At 34.3% G+C, this 17,008-nt stretch overlaps 1 protein-coding gene across 1 annotated transcript in view; it reads left to right on the top strand.

The window, feature by feature from the left end:
* The window catches only part of IL1RAPL2 (interleukin 1 receptor accessory protein like 2), a 1,221,298-nt gene that overhangs the window by 71,738 nt on the left and 1,132,552 nt on the right, over positions 1-17,008 (top strand). Inside the window, exon 2 of the mRNA XM_045472869.1 lies at positions 2,261-2,361. Coding sequence (XP_045328825.1) covers positions 2,280-2,361 — 82 coding nt within the window. The 5' untranslated portion in view covers positions 2,261-2,279. The remainder of the gene's footprint in view (positions 1-2,260; positions 2,362-17,008) is intronic.

Here is a 17,008-nt window from a genome sequence, read left to right on the forward strand (position 1 = left end):
ACCACATATCTTGGATTTGAATAATCATATATTTGTTAATAGATATTCTATTTCAAACAAATGGATAACTTGAAAAAAAACATGAAAGCTGCCATTTATTTGTATTAATGAGACCCTTGATATGATATCTACACGATCTTCTTTTATCCATTGAAAATGGATAATGACTAGGTGACTATCTTCATGAATATGATATTCTAGTGGTCAAGGTGTGGGCAGAAACAACCAAGCTAATAAATGCAGCTGATTCATTAAGAGTTTTAACTCAGTGAAGTATAACTCTGAAATAGTATTGTTTTTCCCAATGATTTCTATTTGTTGTACTGTACTGTACTTTGTTTTTTCCATGGGGAGATGGTGACAATGATAATCATTTCAGTCTGATTATATAACTTTTCAGCTGTTTTCAGAGTTTCATTCTGATTTTAAAGACTTTGTTCTAAGCTCCTGATTCAAATAGTGTCTCTTCCTTTTTCTTTAAACAGATGAGACATTCCAGTGGCTAGGAATTTGGAGGGTGTGTGGTAGATTTTCACACATCAGCCATGTGCCTTCTCCATTGGTGTTGCATAGGGAGACAAATGACTAGGGAAGAGGGAGAGGGAAAAAAATATGCTTTTGATTGCCTGTGTCTTTTCCTTGGTTGACCATAATTGCCCTTCTAGCCATCTATAGGCTCTGTATAAATAGTTAGTTGTTGTGACAGGCCTGATGATGAGATGATCCCCCCCAGCATTTCCTCTTGGCAATGAAGTCTCTTTCAAAATTTGATTAAATCTTCCCTCAGAACTTCAACTAGTGACATGATATCACTTTTCTCTCAAGTGTACTCATCTTATCCCATGCTGTAAAGCCTCTGACAAGAATCATCTACCCAGTCCAATTTGAATCTTTGGTAATGTGCCAAATCCATTCCATGCTTCTTGGGACCAGAAATTTAGTATGTGATAGGGATTGGTAGAGATTAGTACTGGCCTCTTGTCATCTGAAATTTCCAACACACCATCCTTCCTCAAAGTTCTTTGTCACTGTTCCAGTAGTATGGGAGAAGTCCAGCATGTCATCTGGGAAAGGAAAACCTGTCTTTGTTATCAAAAGGTGACCTTCTCCTCTTTCTCAGTCTTCTTTGTTTATTGATGGAGAGAAGATGGGATGATAAAGAACTAGCTGCATTGGATAGTGAACAGGTGGCCTCAGACCCCAAACTCTGCAAGTTTTCTGAATTTAGGATATCAGATGGATATAAATTCTGAGGTAAATTCTGGGAATACTCGATGCTTGATATCATCCTGTTACTCTCAAATTCTGGGTAAGGTTCTGCACCTTTAGGTACAAACCAATTATTCAAGAAACAAATCTTTACATGGAATTCTGGATCTTTAAAATGACATCCAGAGGGTGTTCTTGCTTTTCCACTCAGATTTGCTTCCACTCATTATTTTAGGGATCACTGTGCTTTCATTCTTATTGTCCCCTTTGCCATATTTATGTCTTGGGTTTATGATAAACCCAGTATACCTCTGTGGTGCTTATATTCTGATTGTTAGAGGATCTCGATCCTATTTGAAAATTTTACACTTATTTTTCTCTTTGGAACAGTTTGATTACAATTGTTTAAAGTTCAGTATTGTTAATTTTAAAATATTGTCAAAGTTGAGTAAAAACCCTTGTGATATAAATAAACAAAATAATTATAAGTGCTGATCAGTCTTATGAATAAAACAGCAGGGAGGTGAGTCAGAGAATGACAGAGTGAGACTTTAGGTAGTTGGAAAAAGTGTTTTTGTGTGACTGAAGACAATAAAATGTTAAGGAACCAACTGTGTGAAGAGTGGGGTGAAGTATACTAGGAGGAAGACAAACTGTAAAGACTACAAGAAGCAAATGACCTTGACACATTCCAGGGACAGATAAAATATTCATAGTGGCTGGAGCATAACCAACAAGGAGGAGAGTGTTGTCATATAAGATCAAAGAGGTAGCCAGGGCCCCACCTTTAAGCCCTTAATGGCCTAATGGAAGGAGTTCAGATTTTACTCCAAATCCAATGGGAAGCCATTGAAAAGTTTTAAGCAGGGAACTTTGGCATGATTCAACTGTGTGCATTCATGTTTTCTTCCATTTGAATAAAAATAAAAACAAAGGTCACTAGAATGTCATTGTTTCTGTAATGTGTCCTTGAGATATGTGAAATTTTAGCTGCTAGTTTGTTGATGCCAAGATCTGTGATTCAATTTCATATTATTTTTTGACTTTTCAGCTACTGAAGAAAGTGAACAATGAAGCCACCATTTCTTTTGGCCCTTGTGGTCTCTTCTGTAGTCAGCACAAATTTGAGGATGGTATCAAAGAGAAATTCTGGTAAGTTGCTTGCAAATTATATTTGATCAAAAATGTGTAGTTTTTGTGACATCCAGAAAGCATCTGTGCCTTTAACTATGAATATCTTGAAACAGAAATGCTTGAACTCCAGCTATGTTGGAAGGTAGCCAAGATAAGAATGAGATTTTAGCCTACCACTGAGAAAATGTTGGGGAACTAGTGGAATTTTGTTCAGCTTCAGTGGCAATGTACTCTCAGTGGACAATGAAATGTTAAGGGCCTACTTGGGGTTGGTTACATTTGCTAGTGACTGTACACCTGGGAGCAAACATTTGTAAATGAAAATACAGGAAACTTAAAAATATATATATATCCTTTGCCTCTAATTGAGTGTGCAGCACTACTGTTTAAATGAATTCTTTTGACATGTAGCTTTATTTTTTGTTACATTTTCACATTTTTACTGAATCTCTAACAGGCAGAAGTTTAAAGCCTCCAAGTTAAGAAATATTAGCTAATTGCCTGAAGAGGAATTTCTTGAGAAGAAATATCTATTCATAGAACATGGTGGTCTGGCAGGCAGCCATGCTTGTACTGAAAGATCAGCTGTCATCGGTAGATGTCCCAATCAGAGCTTAAACATTGTTTAAAAACACTTGAATATATATGTCTTTCAGTTTTTATTATATAGTCTAGCTATAATTACAAACCATGCATGAGATTTTAAGAATTGATTTTCTGTCTACAATCATCCCAGTAAGACATTGAAGAATGTATTATTACATGGAAACAAAAGACTGTGAAGGGCCTTTCTGCTGGCTTCTAATTCAGTTATTTCCTAGAATTAAATGTATGCTCTTTACTTTCTCATTAAATATAAAACCCAGAAAATAAAGTGCATGCCTATTTTTCAAAGCAATAAATGCTGGCTAGTGCTTGGAATTTGGTTAATGTTTGTTTTCTGAGGCAGGAATACTTGCTAATTGAAATAACTAAAGAACAGTATTGTTCTCCAATTGATATCATATTAATAAGTTTAGCATAAATGTGTCACAGGTTGTAAAATAGAGCACCACTACTGAAGTCCAAAGGATTCTGTAATGATAAGGGCAGGGCAATATATTAGCTTTTTCTCCCCTTAAGACTTGTGTATTTAACACATTTTTGCGTATTGTGAATCTTTTTCAGCTGTGTTTAATATTTTACCTATAATATCTCTAACTTGGTATATTTTATATGGCTGCCTTACCTTGCCTTAATCTTGAAGTCACATTTTCACTTTCAGTCTTGGTTCAGATTGATTTTTGCTAAAATAAAATACTCGGAGATATTACTTACTAGCAAAAGTAACCTCTTGGACCAGATTCCATGTTCTTCACTTTGCTGTGTCCTAATGTAGCAGAGTCTGAAAGCAAAGAAAAGGAATTGAGAGTTTAAAAAGACATCTATATTGATGAGGTCCCAATAGTTCATTTTTGCTTTCAATTCCCTTGCCTTTGGAGAAAGAATGAAATCTGGCCATTTGCAGCAACGTGGATGGGACTGGAGGGTATTATGCTAAGTGAAATAAGCCAGGCAGAAAAAGACTGATACCATATGTTTTTACTCATATGTGGATCTTGAGAATCTTAACAGAAGACCATGGGGGAGGGGAAGGGCAAAAAATAAGTTACAGAGAGGGAGGGAGGCAAACCAGAAGAGACTCTTAAGGACTGAGAACAAACTAAGGGTAGGTGGGGGGTGGAGGAGAGTGGAAAGTGGGTGATGGGCAGGGAGGAGGGCACTTGTTTGGATGAACCCTGGGTGTTGTATGGAAACCAATTTGATAAATTGTATTTAAAAAAAAACAGATAATTACAAAAAAAGACATCTATATTATGGAAGTTTAATTCATGTAAAATCCAAACTAAGAAACAAAAACAAGTTGCTCTGTGTGTATGTATTCAGTTTTCTTTCCTTGGTTTGCTTATTATATTTATAAGGACAAAGATTGTTAACAATGTGTATACATATAGGAAGTTCTCATTGACACACAGGTGCCCTTTAAATATTAACTTTTTTATGCTTTGCTCCTTTATTCTTTACTTAGCAAGTGTGAGGCCATTTGTGGCTTATGAGAGGTTCTTAGTTGTGTCTTCTTAATGTGGCCAAGTGATGCCATATTTGCAGTGAACTTTATTGAAGAAACATTACCCAAAAAGCTATTCCCCTTTGAGTGAATGCATTTGAATAATTTCAGTCTCTGTTTCCCCATATGTTTACCCTCAGCTACCTCATAGGACAATAGAAATTATAATTTTGGAACAAAACTTTTCCTACAGATCTGGGCAGTGGAGATGGTTTGAATGCAGTTAGTCTTTCTCTCATAGAATAAAAGCCTTCTTGCTTTTATTTGTGGTGCATATGGAGTAGGCAGGAAAGACTAATGGGTTTATGTTGTTGGTTTGTGCATGTCTGTGTATGGTGTTTTGTTTTTTTATTTCAAAATACAAAAACAAAAATCAAGCATGGGATAAATAAAAGACATCCTAAGTTACCCATAGGTGATGAGAATGGGAGTACTTTGGAGCAGTTCTTTTCACTCTTTCTTTCTATTTAGGTACCTCATAACATCCTTCCCAGCCCCTACACTCATGATAATATTATTATTTTATGTAAAAAAATAGAATTATTTGCACTCTCATTATGATGGTCCTATTTGACCTTATTTTTTAAAGAACATTAAAGATTGCTTTGACAAATCTGTAGTACAAAATTTTGTTTCACGCAATCTGTGAGGTCCTTTGGCCTTTGCCAATTAAAGAGATCCAGATTTAAACTTGCATATTTGTTCTTCTTGGAATCACCAATGGAACTCAGAACTTTCATTTTTCCCCCTACTTCCCTTTTCCCAAGTGAAAAATGAATGATTGTGCCTTTCACTCATTAATATTAATAACTATTTAGTGTGAGATGTGAAGCCAATTATAATGATTTTTGTGCCATTCATTATAGACAGGGATCTCTTTCACTAATATCTCTTCAACTAATGCCAAAGGTTCTTTAATGCACAAGACACAAGACCAAGGGATAGAAGCTTCTTTTTCTGTACTTGTCAATCAAGGAAAAAAAATAAAAGACTTAATTTTTTTTTTTAATTTAGCTTGGGCACATATTGAAATGAACCTCCTAGTTTCTGGTAATATACAGTTTTTAAAAGCTGTAACACAGGTTATGTTTCTAGGTAATACGTATTCACACTGGGCAAGCCCAAATATCAACTCTACATAGGTAAACAGAAAAAAATGGCTCTGAGGTTGCATTAGCATCTAATTTTAAGCACTGTAGCTGATTGATCAAGTTTAAGCTTGTCATCTTCACAGAATGCCCATGAGGTCCTTCAGCAATGGCATTCTCTAAATCTAAGACTAAATAAGGTCATTTAGAAAATCTACTCAATTAAAAATAGGTTTGCTTTACTTAAACGTGTCATTCTTTATGGCAGGGAATTGGCTAGTATCTTGACAAAGTCTATTGAATGGCAGACATGCCCAGTGGAGGACACATGTATCAAAACTAATTTTTAATAGGATGGGTGGGAGAAAAACTCTCTCAGGAAGAGAACACCCAAGAGCTTCTATATAGCTATTTCTTTTTGCCTCAAAAATTATGTCCTCAGAATATACGTGGTTTTTATTTGGGAGGGGGCATTAAACTCTCCCCTTTGCTTTTCTCTGACTTTTGCTGTTGTTGCTACAGGAAAATGTGAGCTGTGTTAGGCAGTTGTTGGCATTAGGCTCCCCCAGCCTGGATCTTCATATCAGGGAAGAAAGGAATAAGGAATAGGGTGACCAATTTGATGAGAAGTTATGTTTAATTCTGAATCCAAATTGGGTTATTTTGCAATCAGTACATTTGGAGAATGACCAAAACAAAGCAACTTCTCAATGATCTGGTGTTTCAAGGAAAATTGCAGAGTTATCAAAATATCTTAATCAACTACGAAAATGTAGACCCTAGGGGTAAGGAGGATGTGAAGGCCTGCTGGCACATAGTGAGTACTTATAGATACATTTTGGATCGACTTGTACATCCAATGCCATGAATGGTTTTACATGAGGCTTTAGCTTGTAGGTTTATAGAATTATGGAGTTTTATGATTGTTGATGAGAGAGTAGTAGTTTGTTTTCACTACAAATTCTTTGGTTTTAGAATTTCTAGTCATATGATTGAGGAAGATCTTAAGGCAGAAATAGAGGTTATGTGAGTTTGCATTTCTACCCAAAGCTAGAAAGAGTATTTCAAACAACTTCCAAGTGTAAGTAAAATAATTTTCCCTGTGAAATTGATTGTTATATAATTAAAAATAAAATGAAATATCATGCTTCAAATTCTTAAAAAGGAGACAAAATGTTTTATTTTAAAATAGTGATTAGAAGTAATGTTGCTCTGAGGATATTCACATTGTACCTATAACTTGGATTGCTAGAGTACCAGATTAGAAGTTAAAAGATAACAAGGTGTTAGTGAAATCTCATCTTCTAAATTTATGCTAATGAGCTAAGATCAAGGAGAAAAATACCTCCCTGTGATCTCTTCTGTACCTGATATGGATAACATGAGATTTGATACTTTTATCTCTTTAATTAGGGTGACTTCCATGGAGTAAACTGGATCTTGGAAGAAAGGAAAAGTGGTACTGGAAGGCTTGACTTAGTTATTGGAGCTGGTATAGGAGTGGTATTAGTGTTGGGAGTATGGAACAACGTTTCTATCAAGTAAGGAGTGGTCAGGGATGAGAGTGATAAGTCAGAAACAATGTATGGCCAGAATGGACCTGAATGAAACACCCTTATTAAAGAAGTTGAAGGGCAAATAATTTTAGGATTTTTAGTCATTGAATTTTATATGGTCAAATGCATAGTCAGTCATGAAATACTTATTAAACTCTTACTATATGTGCAATATTACACTAATCTTGTGGTGGGGCAAGAGGGTAGGGAAAATAAAGCAAAACTCCCTTGTTGAATAATATTTACTCTCATTGGGATAAATGAATGGTTAAGCAAATTGTGTTAACCTGAGAGAGTGCTATGCAGCTATTAAAATGACCACCATTTAGACTACATTCATATATAGAAATGTGAATATAAATAATAGTAAGCAAAAAAACCCCAGTACACAATGATGTTAAAATATTCATTTACACTAATCAAAAATTAGAAAAGAATTTTGAATGATGTTTAGCACTTATAGATATATTTATAAATGATTTTTTTCTACAAGTCATTTAAATGTATAATAAAAATAAGAGATCTAATTAGCTGGGAGGAAATACTTTTCCTGGGGATGCTTCACATATGAAACTTGGAGTAACAAAAGAGAATTTGATTCAGTATTAAACTTACACAGCAGGCCTCAAAAGCCAGGGGAGTCACAGAAAGACAGGATATATTGGACACTCTGTAGAAGATGAGAGGCTTGAGCCAGGCCCTGACAGCAGTTAGGACCAAGAGTGAGCTGGAATAAGGCAGGAGCACATTAAAGGAAAAGAGCATAGTATGAGAGAAACGGATAGAAGATGGCAATGGGTATGGCACATGCATGTAGGGAGAAGTGTAAGCCAGCAAATGGAGAATGGTTGAAGTTGGCTAAGTAAGATAAGTCACGCTAAAAGATAGTGTTCCTGAGTTCTGGTTACAGTAGTATAGATTAGTAGTAGATTTTATTTTTCAGTAGAATAACGATGAATGATGACTCTTGCAGTCATCTACAGGGATGACTACAAAGGGTAGCCAGATGAAAGAGAAGTCTAAAATAATCCCATGGGGGAAAACAGAACTTGACTTGGGAATTTTACTGTGAGACAGATAGGAGTTAGTTTCTTTTTATGTTTTTATCTTTATAATCTTGAAACATTTAAAACCTATAGAAAAGTTACAAGAATAGTACAATGGCCCCTCAATATACTCTTTACCTGTCTTCACCAGTTGTTAACATTTTGTTGCATGTTTTCTCTCCTCCCTCTCTTGCTCCCTGTTGCTCTTTTTTACCATTAGGTATGATGTTAGCTATGAGTTTTTACAGGTAACCCTTTAAGAGATTGAGGAATTTCCTTTCTATTCCTACTTTGCTGAGATTTTTTTTATTGCGAATTGGTACTGAATTTTGTCACATGCTCTTTTTGCATCTATTGAGATGATGATGATTTTCTCCTTTATTGTGTTAATGTGGTGAATCAAATGAATTGATTTTCAAGTATTCAACCACTCTTACTATAATAGATAAGCCCTACTTAGTCATGATGTATTATTCATTTTACATATTGCTGTATTTATTTAAAATTTTTTTGGTTTTTGAGGATTTTTGCATCTGTGTTCATTAGTGATATTGTCTGTAATATTTTGGTAATGTTTTCATTAGGTTTTGGTGTCAGAATTGCGTTTGCCTCGTCTTAGGAAACATTGTTACCTCCTCTTTTCTGAATGGCATTATTGCTTCCTCAAAAGTTTGAGAGTATTGACTATTGATATTCTCTGGACTTGAAGTTCCATTTGTGGAAAGTTTTTGTTTACTGATGCTTTGATTTCTTCAATAGGCACGGAGCCACTCAGATTTTCTCTTCCTTCTTAAGTCAGTTTTGGTAATTTGTGTTTTTGTAAAGGATTTATTCATCTAAGTTTTAAAATTTATTGACATGAGCCATTCATAATATTCATTTAATATCTTTCAAATCCCTATAAGATCTGTAATATTATCCCTGCTTTCATTCCTGATTTTCTTTTCTTTTCTTTTGATTAGTCTTGCTTGCTAAGGGTTTATTAAATTCATTAATCTTGTGAAGGAATCAGTTTTTGACTTGGTTAATTATTCTTTGTTGCTTGTTTATTTAATTGTTCCTTGTCCATTCATTATTTTGTTTTCTTATTTGGGGTTTAAGTTCTACTTCTTTTTGTAGTTTCTTAAGGTGGAAACTCAAATCACAGATCCTAAGCCTTCCTTCTTATCTAATAAAGACATTTAAAGTTAAAAATGTCCCTCTAAGAGGGAGCCAAAACATAAGAGACTCTTAAAAACTGTGAACAAACTGAGGGTTGATGGGGGGTGGGAGGGAGGGGAGGGTGCATGATGGGTATTGAGGAGGGCACCTGTTGGAGTGAGCACTGGGTGTTGTATGGAAACCAATTTGACAATAAATTTCATATTAAATAAGTAAGTAAATAAATAAATAAATAAGTCCCTCTAAGTATTGCCTTAGCTGTGAACCCAAAATTTTAATCAATTGTATTTTCATTATTATGTAGTTGAAAACATTTTCTGATTTCCCTTGTAATTTATTCTTTGAACTGAAATTATTTAAAAGTGTGTTATATAAGAGACTTTTAAATATGGAGAACGAACAAACAGAGGGTTACTGGAGGGGTTGTGGGAGGGAAGATGGGCTAAATGGTAAGGGGCATTAAGGAATCTACTCCTGAAATCATTGTTACTATATGCTAACCAACTTGGATGTAAATTAAAAAAAATAAATTAAAAAATTATGTTAATTTCAAAATAGTAAGGATCTTATAGCTATATTATTTGTATTATTTCTAATTTAATTCCAATGTATGTATATCAGAGAATGTATCCTATAATATTTCAGTCTCTTGATATTTACTGAGATTTATTCCATGTTCCAGCATATGGCCTCTATTGATGAGTATTCCATATGCACTTGTGTATTATGCTATGCAGTGTTCTATGAATTTCAATCAGGTCAAGATGGCTGACAGTGTTTTTTCTGTCTTTTATATCCTTACTGATTTTATTGGATACTTGTACTATCAATTAGTGAGAGAGGGTTATTAATATATCCAACTATAATTGTGGATTTGTCTCATTCTCCCTTTACCTTTCTCAACTTTACCTCATGAATTTTGATGCTCTTATTAGTTGGATACATATTTAGAATTCTTTTGTCTTCCTGAAAAATTACCCTCCTTATCTCCTGTAATGCTATTTGTCTTGAATTTCACTTCGTCTGTGTTTAATAGAGTTGTGCTGACTTATGCTTACTGTTTTTATGTGTTTTATATATATTTTTATAATCCTTTTACTCTCATCCTATTTGTAGCTTCAAATGTGAAATGCATATTTTATACACTCCATGTTATTGAGTCTTTTTATCCAATCTAACAATGTTTATCTTTTAGATGAAGTGATTAGTCCATTTACAATGGATATAATTTTTGATATGTTTAAGTAACCATTTTCTATTTGTCTCTTCTAGTTTTTTTTAAATTTTTTTTTAATTTTTATTTTACTAGTATTATTTTGAAATGTTTTATTTATTTTTGAGAGAGTGCAACTGCGGGAGGGGCAGAGAGAGAGAAGGACAGAAGATCTGAAGCGGGCTCTGCATTTATAGCAGTGAGACCAATGTGGGGCTTGAATTCACAAACGTTGAGATCACGACCTGAGCTGAAGTCAGCCACTCAACCAACTGAGCCACCTAGGTGCCCCTAGTTTTTTGTTACTGTTTTTACCTGTTGCTGTATTTATGTTTTATTTTGGGTTAGCTTAATAATTTTTAGTATTCCATTTTTATGTCCTCTATTGGCTTTATAACTATACCTTTTAAATATTTTTAGTGGGTACTTAAGATTGGGGGTCACAAACTATGGCTTGTGGGCCAAACCTACCCATTTCCTGTTTTTATAAAAAATAACAATGGAACACAGTCACACTCCTTCATTTGCATATTGTCTATGGCTGCTTTGGTGCTATAATAGAGTCAAGCAGTTACTACAAAGACTGTGTGGCCAACAATGCTTAAAATACTACGTGGCCCTTTACAGAAAAAAATCTGCTATCCCCTGCTCTAGGGCTTACAATGAGCATCCTTAACTTTACAAAGTCTATTTAGAGTTAATATTGTACCACTACATACTTCACATGTGAACCATCATATTTGTTACTTTCCTCTTCTTGCTTATCACTTCATGCCTTATACTTCCCCCTTTACTTCACACATCATATTTCACACTTACATTTCTAACTTCCAGTTTCACAAATGTAATAGCCTTACAACAGTATAATTATATATTTGTAGTCCTACATCCTTCATGGTATTGTTATGTATTTTACTTCAACATATATTATAAACACTTTCTTAAACTGCAATTATTTGCTCTAAATCATCAGTTTTAATTTTCTAAGTAGTTATGAGAAATGAGAAACACAACTTATACATTTATTCATGTATTTACCATTTCTAGTGCTTTTCTTTCCCTCTGGTCATTCCTTCTCAGTTTGTTGGACATTTTTTTTTTTTTTTTTACCTTTTGTCATAGCACAAGTATGCCAGAGATAAATTCAGCTTTTGTTTATATAAAACTGTATTTGTTTCACCTCACGTTTGAGGGTTATTTGCCCCAGATATAGAATGCAATGTTGAGAGTTTCCTTATCTACAGATGTCATTCCATTGTTTTCCAGTCTGTATAGTTTCTCATGAGAAGCCAAGTGGACAGTCTTATCATGGTTGCCTTGTATGTAATGCCTTTTTTTTCTCTGGCTGCTTTAAAGACTTTCTCTTTCTCTTTGCTTTTCAGAACCTTGACTATCATGTGTTTAGTCATTTTCTTTGTATCGATCAGGCTCAGGTATAGCTAAAATTCTTGAACTTTTGAATTAAAGTTTCTCATCAAATTGGAGCAATGTTTATTATTTTTAGATATTTTCTGCCCCATTCTCAATCTCCTCCCTTCTGAAACTCCTATTGCATGAATGCTTGACTGCTTTATAATTATTTCTCAGGTTCTGAGATTCTATTCATATTGCTTCAGTTATTTTTTCTATACTTTTCAGATTGGAAAATTTTTACTGATCTGTCTTCCAGATCACTGATTCTTTTTTAAAGATTTTTTAAAATATTTATTTATTTATTGAGAGAGAGAGAGTAAGCATGAATGTGAGCAGGGGAGGGGCAGAGAGGAGGGAGACACAGAATCTGAAGCAGGCTTCAGGCTCTGAGCTGTCAGCACAGAGTCCAAAGCGGGGCTTGAACTCACAAACTGTGAGATCATGACCTGAACTGAAGTTGGACACTTACTCCACTGAGCCATCCAGGCACCCCAAGATCACTGATTTTTTATTCTGCTATCTGCTAAAGCCCATACAGTGAAATTTTTATTTCAATTTCTATACTTTTCAGTTTTAGAAATTTCCCTTTGCATCCTTTTATAGGTTCCATTTCTCTGTTGATGCTTATAATCTGATAACTCATTGAGGCCATATGTTTCTTTATGTCTTGAAGAATATTTTGTTAGTTCTTTAGGCATATTTATTATAGCTACCTTAAAGTCTTTATCTGCTAAATCCAATGTCTGGGCCATCTCAAGAGTGTTTTTTTTTTTTTTTTTATAATTCTTTTTTTTTTTTTTCATTGATGTAGGTTACTTTTTTTCCATGTCAAGTTATTTTTTTTAATTGAGTACTGAAATTTGTTGATAATACATTGTCATGATACTAGATTATTTTATGTTCTTCTAAAGGGTATTGTGTTATAGCAACAGTTCAACTACTAATCTTGAACTTTTGGTGTTTAGTTTTATCCTTTCTTAGAATAGATCTGTGGAAAACCCAAGGTATGTCTCAATCACCTATGACTTGGTGGGATTCAACCTCTAATCTTTTTCTCCCTTGTGGATTTTGTCAGAGCTTGGTTTTAGGCTTCATTAGGGAGAATCTAGAGTAGACTGTATTTTATGACATAGTTCTTTCTTATAAATCAGGAACTTTCTGGAGTCTCAACTGAAAGACCAGGTGTTAACAAAGTGTTTCCTAGTAGTACTGTTTGTCCTCTAATATCACTGTTCTGTTATTAACTGTATAATGGTCACTCTCTGATGATAAACCTTTGGGAGACATGTTTTGTTCATGTTAGCCCAGTCTTCAGTCAGGGGCTCATAGAGAACCTCCATACAGATTTCATGGGCTCCCCTTTGTGAAGCTCTCTCCTTTTACTGAAGGTTTCAGCCATTTTAGCTGCTCTGATATCTGTAACTTCAGCTCAACAAGACATCTGGTCTCTTGTTAGAATTTGCATTCACTGTGACATAGTTGGGGAATTGTCCTCAAGTGGAGAGCTGGGTTGACTGTTGGGCTCACTGCATGAGTTTCATTCTCCACGCCCCGCCCCCTGCCACCGAGATCACTGAGATCACAGTCTTGCACCACCTGAGAATAGTTGCTTCATATATTTTGTCCACTTTTATCATTACATTCTATGGGAGAACTAGTCTGGTTCCAGTTATTTCATCATAGCCTGAAGTAAAAGTTTTCTTGTTATCTTTTGATACCCCATCATTCTTTGAGCACTTCCTTGCTTTCTGTCATAAAGATGCTCCAGGCTTACCTTGCATACTTTCACTGTCCCAGAACTAGAAATAGCCATTTTTCCTGATTCTTTCTAGTGGAAAATGCTATTCATAAATGATTTTTAAAAACTGTGATTTAATTTGGATACTTCTGATTCAAATCCAACATGACAGGGTTCTTCACCTTTACCCATTCCACATTTTTATCTTTTTTTCTCACAGTGGAAATCTAATTCCCATCAACATCTATATACTTAGTTAATTATTTTCTCCTATAATTCATTAAAAATAGTTTCTGAACTACTGTACCAAAACTAGTATCAATAACAAACCTACTAAAAAGCACAAGATAGTTTACAATTCTTTTTGTCCTTTGAACTAATCCTACTAAATCTGTATATTCAGAGTGTTATGTTTAAAATTTACTTGAGTTAATTAATTTTCTCTGTGGTTATGCTATTAATTCAATGGGTAAGTTCATTTGTGTCTTATTTGACTTGTTTTTTTATCCTTTTTGATTAAATTTTATTTCCAAAAGCATAAAACATATAATTGAAAATTCAAAATTATATAAAGAGAAATTCATCAAAGAAATCTCATTTACATAACTTTTTCTTCCACCTTGTCTCACATATCTACTATTTATAATCAATTTCTTTAGTTTCTGGTATTTCTCTTTTCACAAGTCAATATGTGTATTTTGTTTCCCCTTATTTCATACTTAAAATGTAGCAAAACTTAACTATTTGCTTTTTATGCTACTTGTTTGTTTCACGTATTGTATCTTGGAAATCAAGTAGTAAGATTGTTTTAATATTTTTCTTATTGTAATAATATATTATGCTTAATAAACATTCAAACAATATCAAAATAGAATATTCTCTTATGATTTCATTTTCACAGATAACCCATTGCATTTCATATAGATTCCCCCAGATAGTTTCTTTGTGTGTGTGTTGTGTGTGTGTGTGTGTTGTGTGTGTGTGTATGACGTATATAGGTTAAATCATGTAATTTTCAAACTTAGAATCATACTGTATTCTTCAACTTTATTTGTCCCTTAACATGATATCATAACCTCTAATCCTTGGCAATACCTTTGTAACTTAAACTTTTAAATACAATGTAGTTTTTCAATTGTGTGGATTTATTATAAATTTAAACCTGTGCTTTATTTATGCAGGTTATGGTTTTATCTGTAGGTTTTTGCTATTCCAAAACAATGCTGCAAAGGATATCCTATTACATATATCATAGTGTATTAGAAAAACATTTTTTTTTTGTAGAATAGATTCCTACAAGTGGAAATATCACATACAGTTTTTATTTAAAAACTTAAAAGATGCTGACAAATTGCCCACCAATGTCACGGTACCAAATCTGTATTTCCACCAACAGAATATCAGAATTCCTCTCTCAATATACATTTACTAACTATAATTGTCAATTAAACAATTTTTGACAATCTAAATCCAAATGAAAAAAATTTCATTGCTTACTAAAATCCCCATGTTGACTATGATGTGTATGTTCCTCAGAAGTGAGTGTGTGTGTGTGTGTGTGTGTGTGTGCCCGTGCACACGAGAGGGGGGGGGAGAGTGAGGGAGATATTAAAATCAGCAGCAAAGAAATACATTTGGTTAAATCTCTGACCATTCTATTAAGGTGGGCAACAAAGGATGGTGAAGGAAAATGTGAGTTAAGACTTAAATTCATTATTTGGGTTGCTATACAACATCAGCAACATCTGATATAATTGAAATATTGAAGTCCTTTTTGACACTGGTTCTTCTAAATGAAAATATAGTTTCATGTGGATAATTAAACTAATTAAAATACTTAATAATTTAAATGCTGGAAAGTCTGAAAACAGCTCCATATGGGGATCTTATACAACTCTGTAGTATGATCCAAATACACAAGTTACCAAGCTTGGTATGATGTTGGATTTGTTACTGTCCATAAAGGGGGAAAATGTGAAAGAAGTAAGAGTAAATTGAGAATTCTATTAATTTTGATGTTAGGATTTAGCCCATCCAGAAGAACAGCCAAGAACTGCAGTGAATGGGCTTTTTTCTATTCTGTTGTTTTGGAATGAAAGGATAGTGTATCTGCCAGAGTAGAGAGAAGCTTTGAATGCCTATCATTTCTGCTAGGTTAGTTTCTATCATAACCCCACTCATATAGGCATGTCAGGCTAAAGTGAATCCCTTGTGGCTCTGTTGACTTCTACACGTGTAATTTGCCCTAAATGAAATATGTATTCTGTAAAAGTATACCATTACTTCCTATTGTAGTGTGTTCCCTGGGGAAATCTGTTATCCAGCGATTTCTTAAAATATGCATGACACCCCTAGTCCATTAGAGGAATACTGAATATGCAGATTTAAACTTTTGCTAATATTCTGATTCTTGCCCTATTTTTGCTTCCATATATTTATCTAAAACTATCATAGAGAAGTATGACACTTTGTGAGGATTGTACCAGAACTGTTCAGTTTAAAAGATATGCCTTGAAATTTGATGACCTTCCCCCAGGCTAAGAAAAGTCCAGCCTTGCTTTTCTCTGTGGGTGTGACTTAGGAGAGCTGTATTGTAAGTGTATTCTCCCTAAAAGGTTACAGACAAGAAATACATGGCTTTAAGAGGCACCCATAAACCCTTCAGATGAATAATGTGTATTTGGCATCATTGCTTTGTGGAGAAATGAGACAGTGGTTGCCTGGAACTAAATTATGCTAAGGAATATTGTAGAAACGTGGTATTTATTAATTCACCAAACATGCAAAACGACTGTGTAAAAAAGTACTGTGCAGCTACCTTTAGGTGATAAGAAATGGATAAGGCATGCAATTTGCTCCCAAGGAATTCATTAAATCATAGGGGAAGGGATAAATTAACATGCGTAGTGCTACTATATGCCAGGCACTTTACATACATTGTTTCTTCATACAAAGGCACTGAGGTAGTAGGTCCCACTCTTGTTTTAAATATTTGGAAAACTGAGGCTTAGAGTGGCTAAATGGCCATTTTTATATAGCAAGTAAAGGGAAGAACCAGGATTTAAACCCAGATTTATCTGGGTCCAGTGTCCTTCTCTTAAATTCTCTGCCATTCTGCCCCTTTGGGCACTGTTATCCTCATTTTAGAGATGAGAAACCTGAAACTCAGGGAGAGTAAGTTTATCTGAGGTCACCAGCTATTAAATGGGAAATCCAGGTTTTGGACCATGAACTGCTTGCAAAGATTATGCTCTTTCACTACACCATGGATATGTTTTATTTACAACTCTTATAAAAGGTATAAAAAGTAAGTACCATAAAAGAGGTACAGATGAAAGAAGCT

The sequence above is a fragment of the Leopardus geoffroyi genome, chromosome X, assembly GCF_018350155.1.
Source record: "Leopardus geoffroyi isolate Oge1 chromosome X, O.geoffroyi_Oge1_pat1.0, whole genome shotgun sequence".
Classification (NCBI taxonomy): domain Eukaryota; kingdom Metazoa; phylum Chordata; class Mammalia; order Carnivora; family Felidae; genus Leopardus; species Leopardus geoffroyi.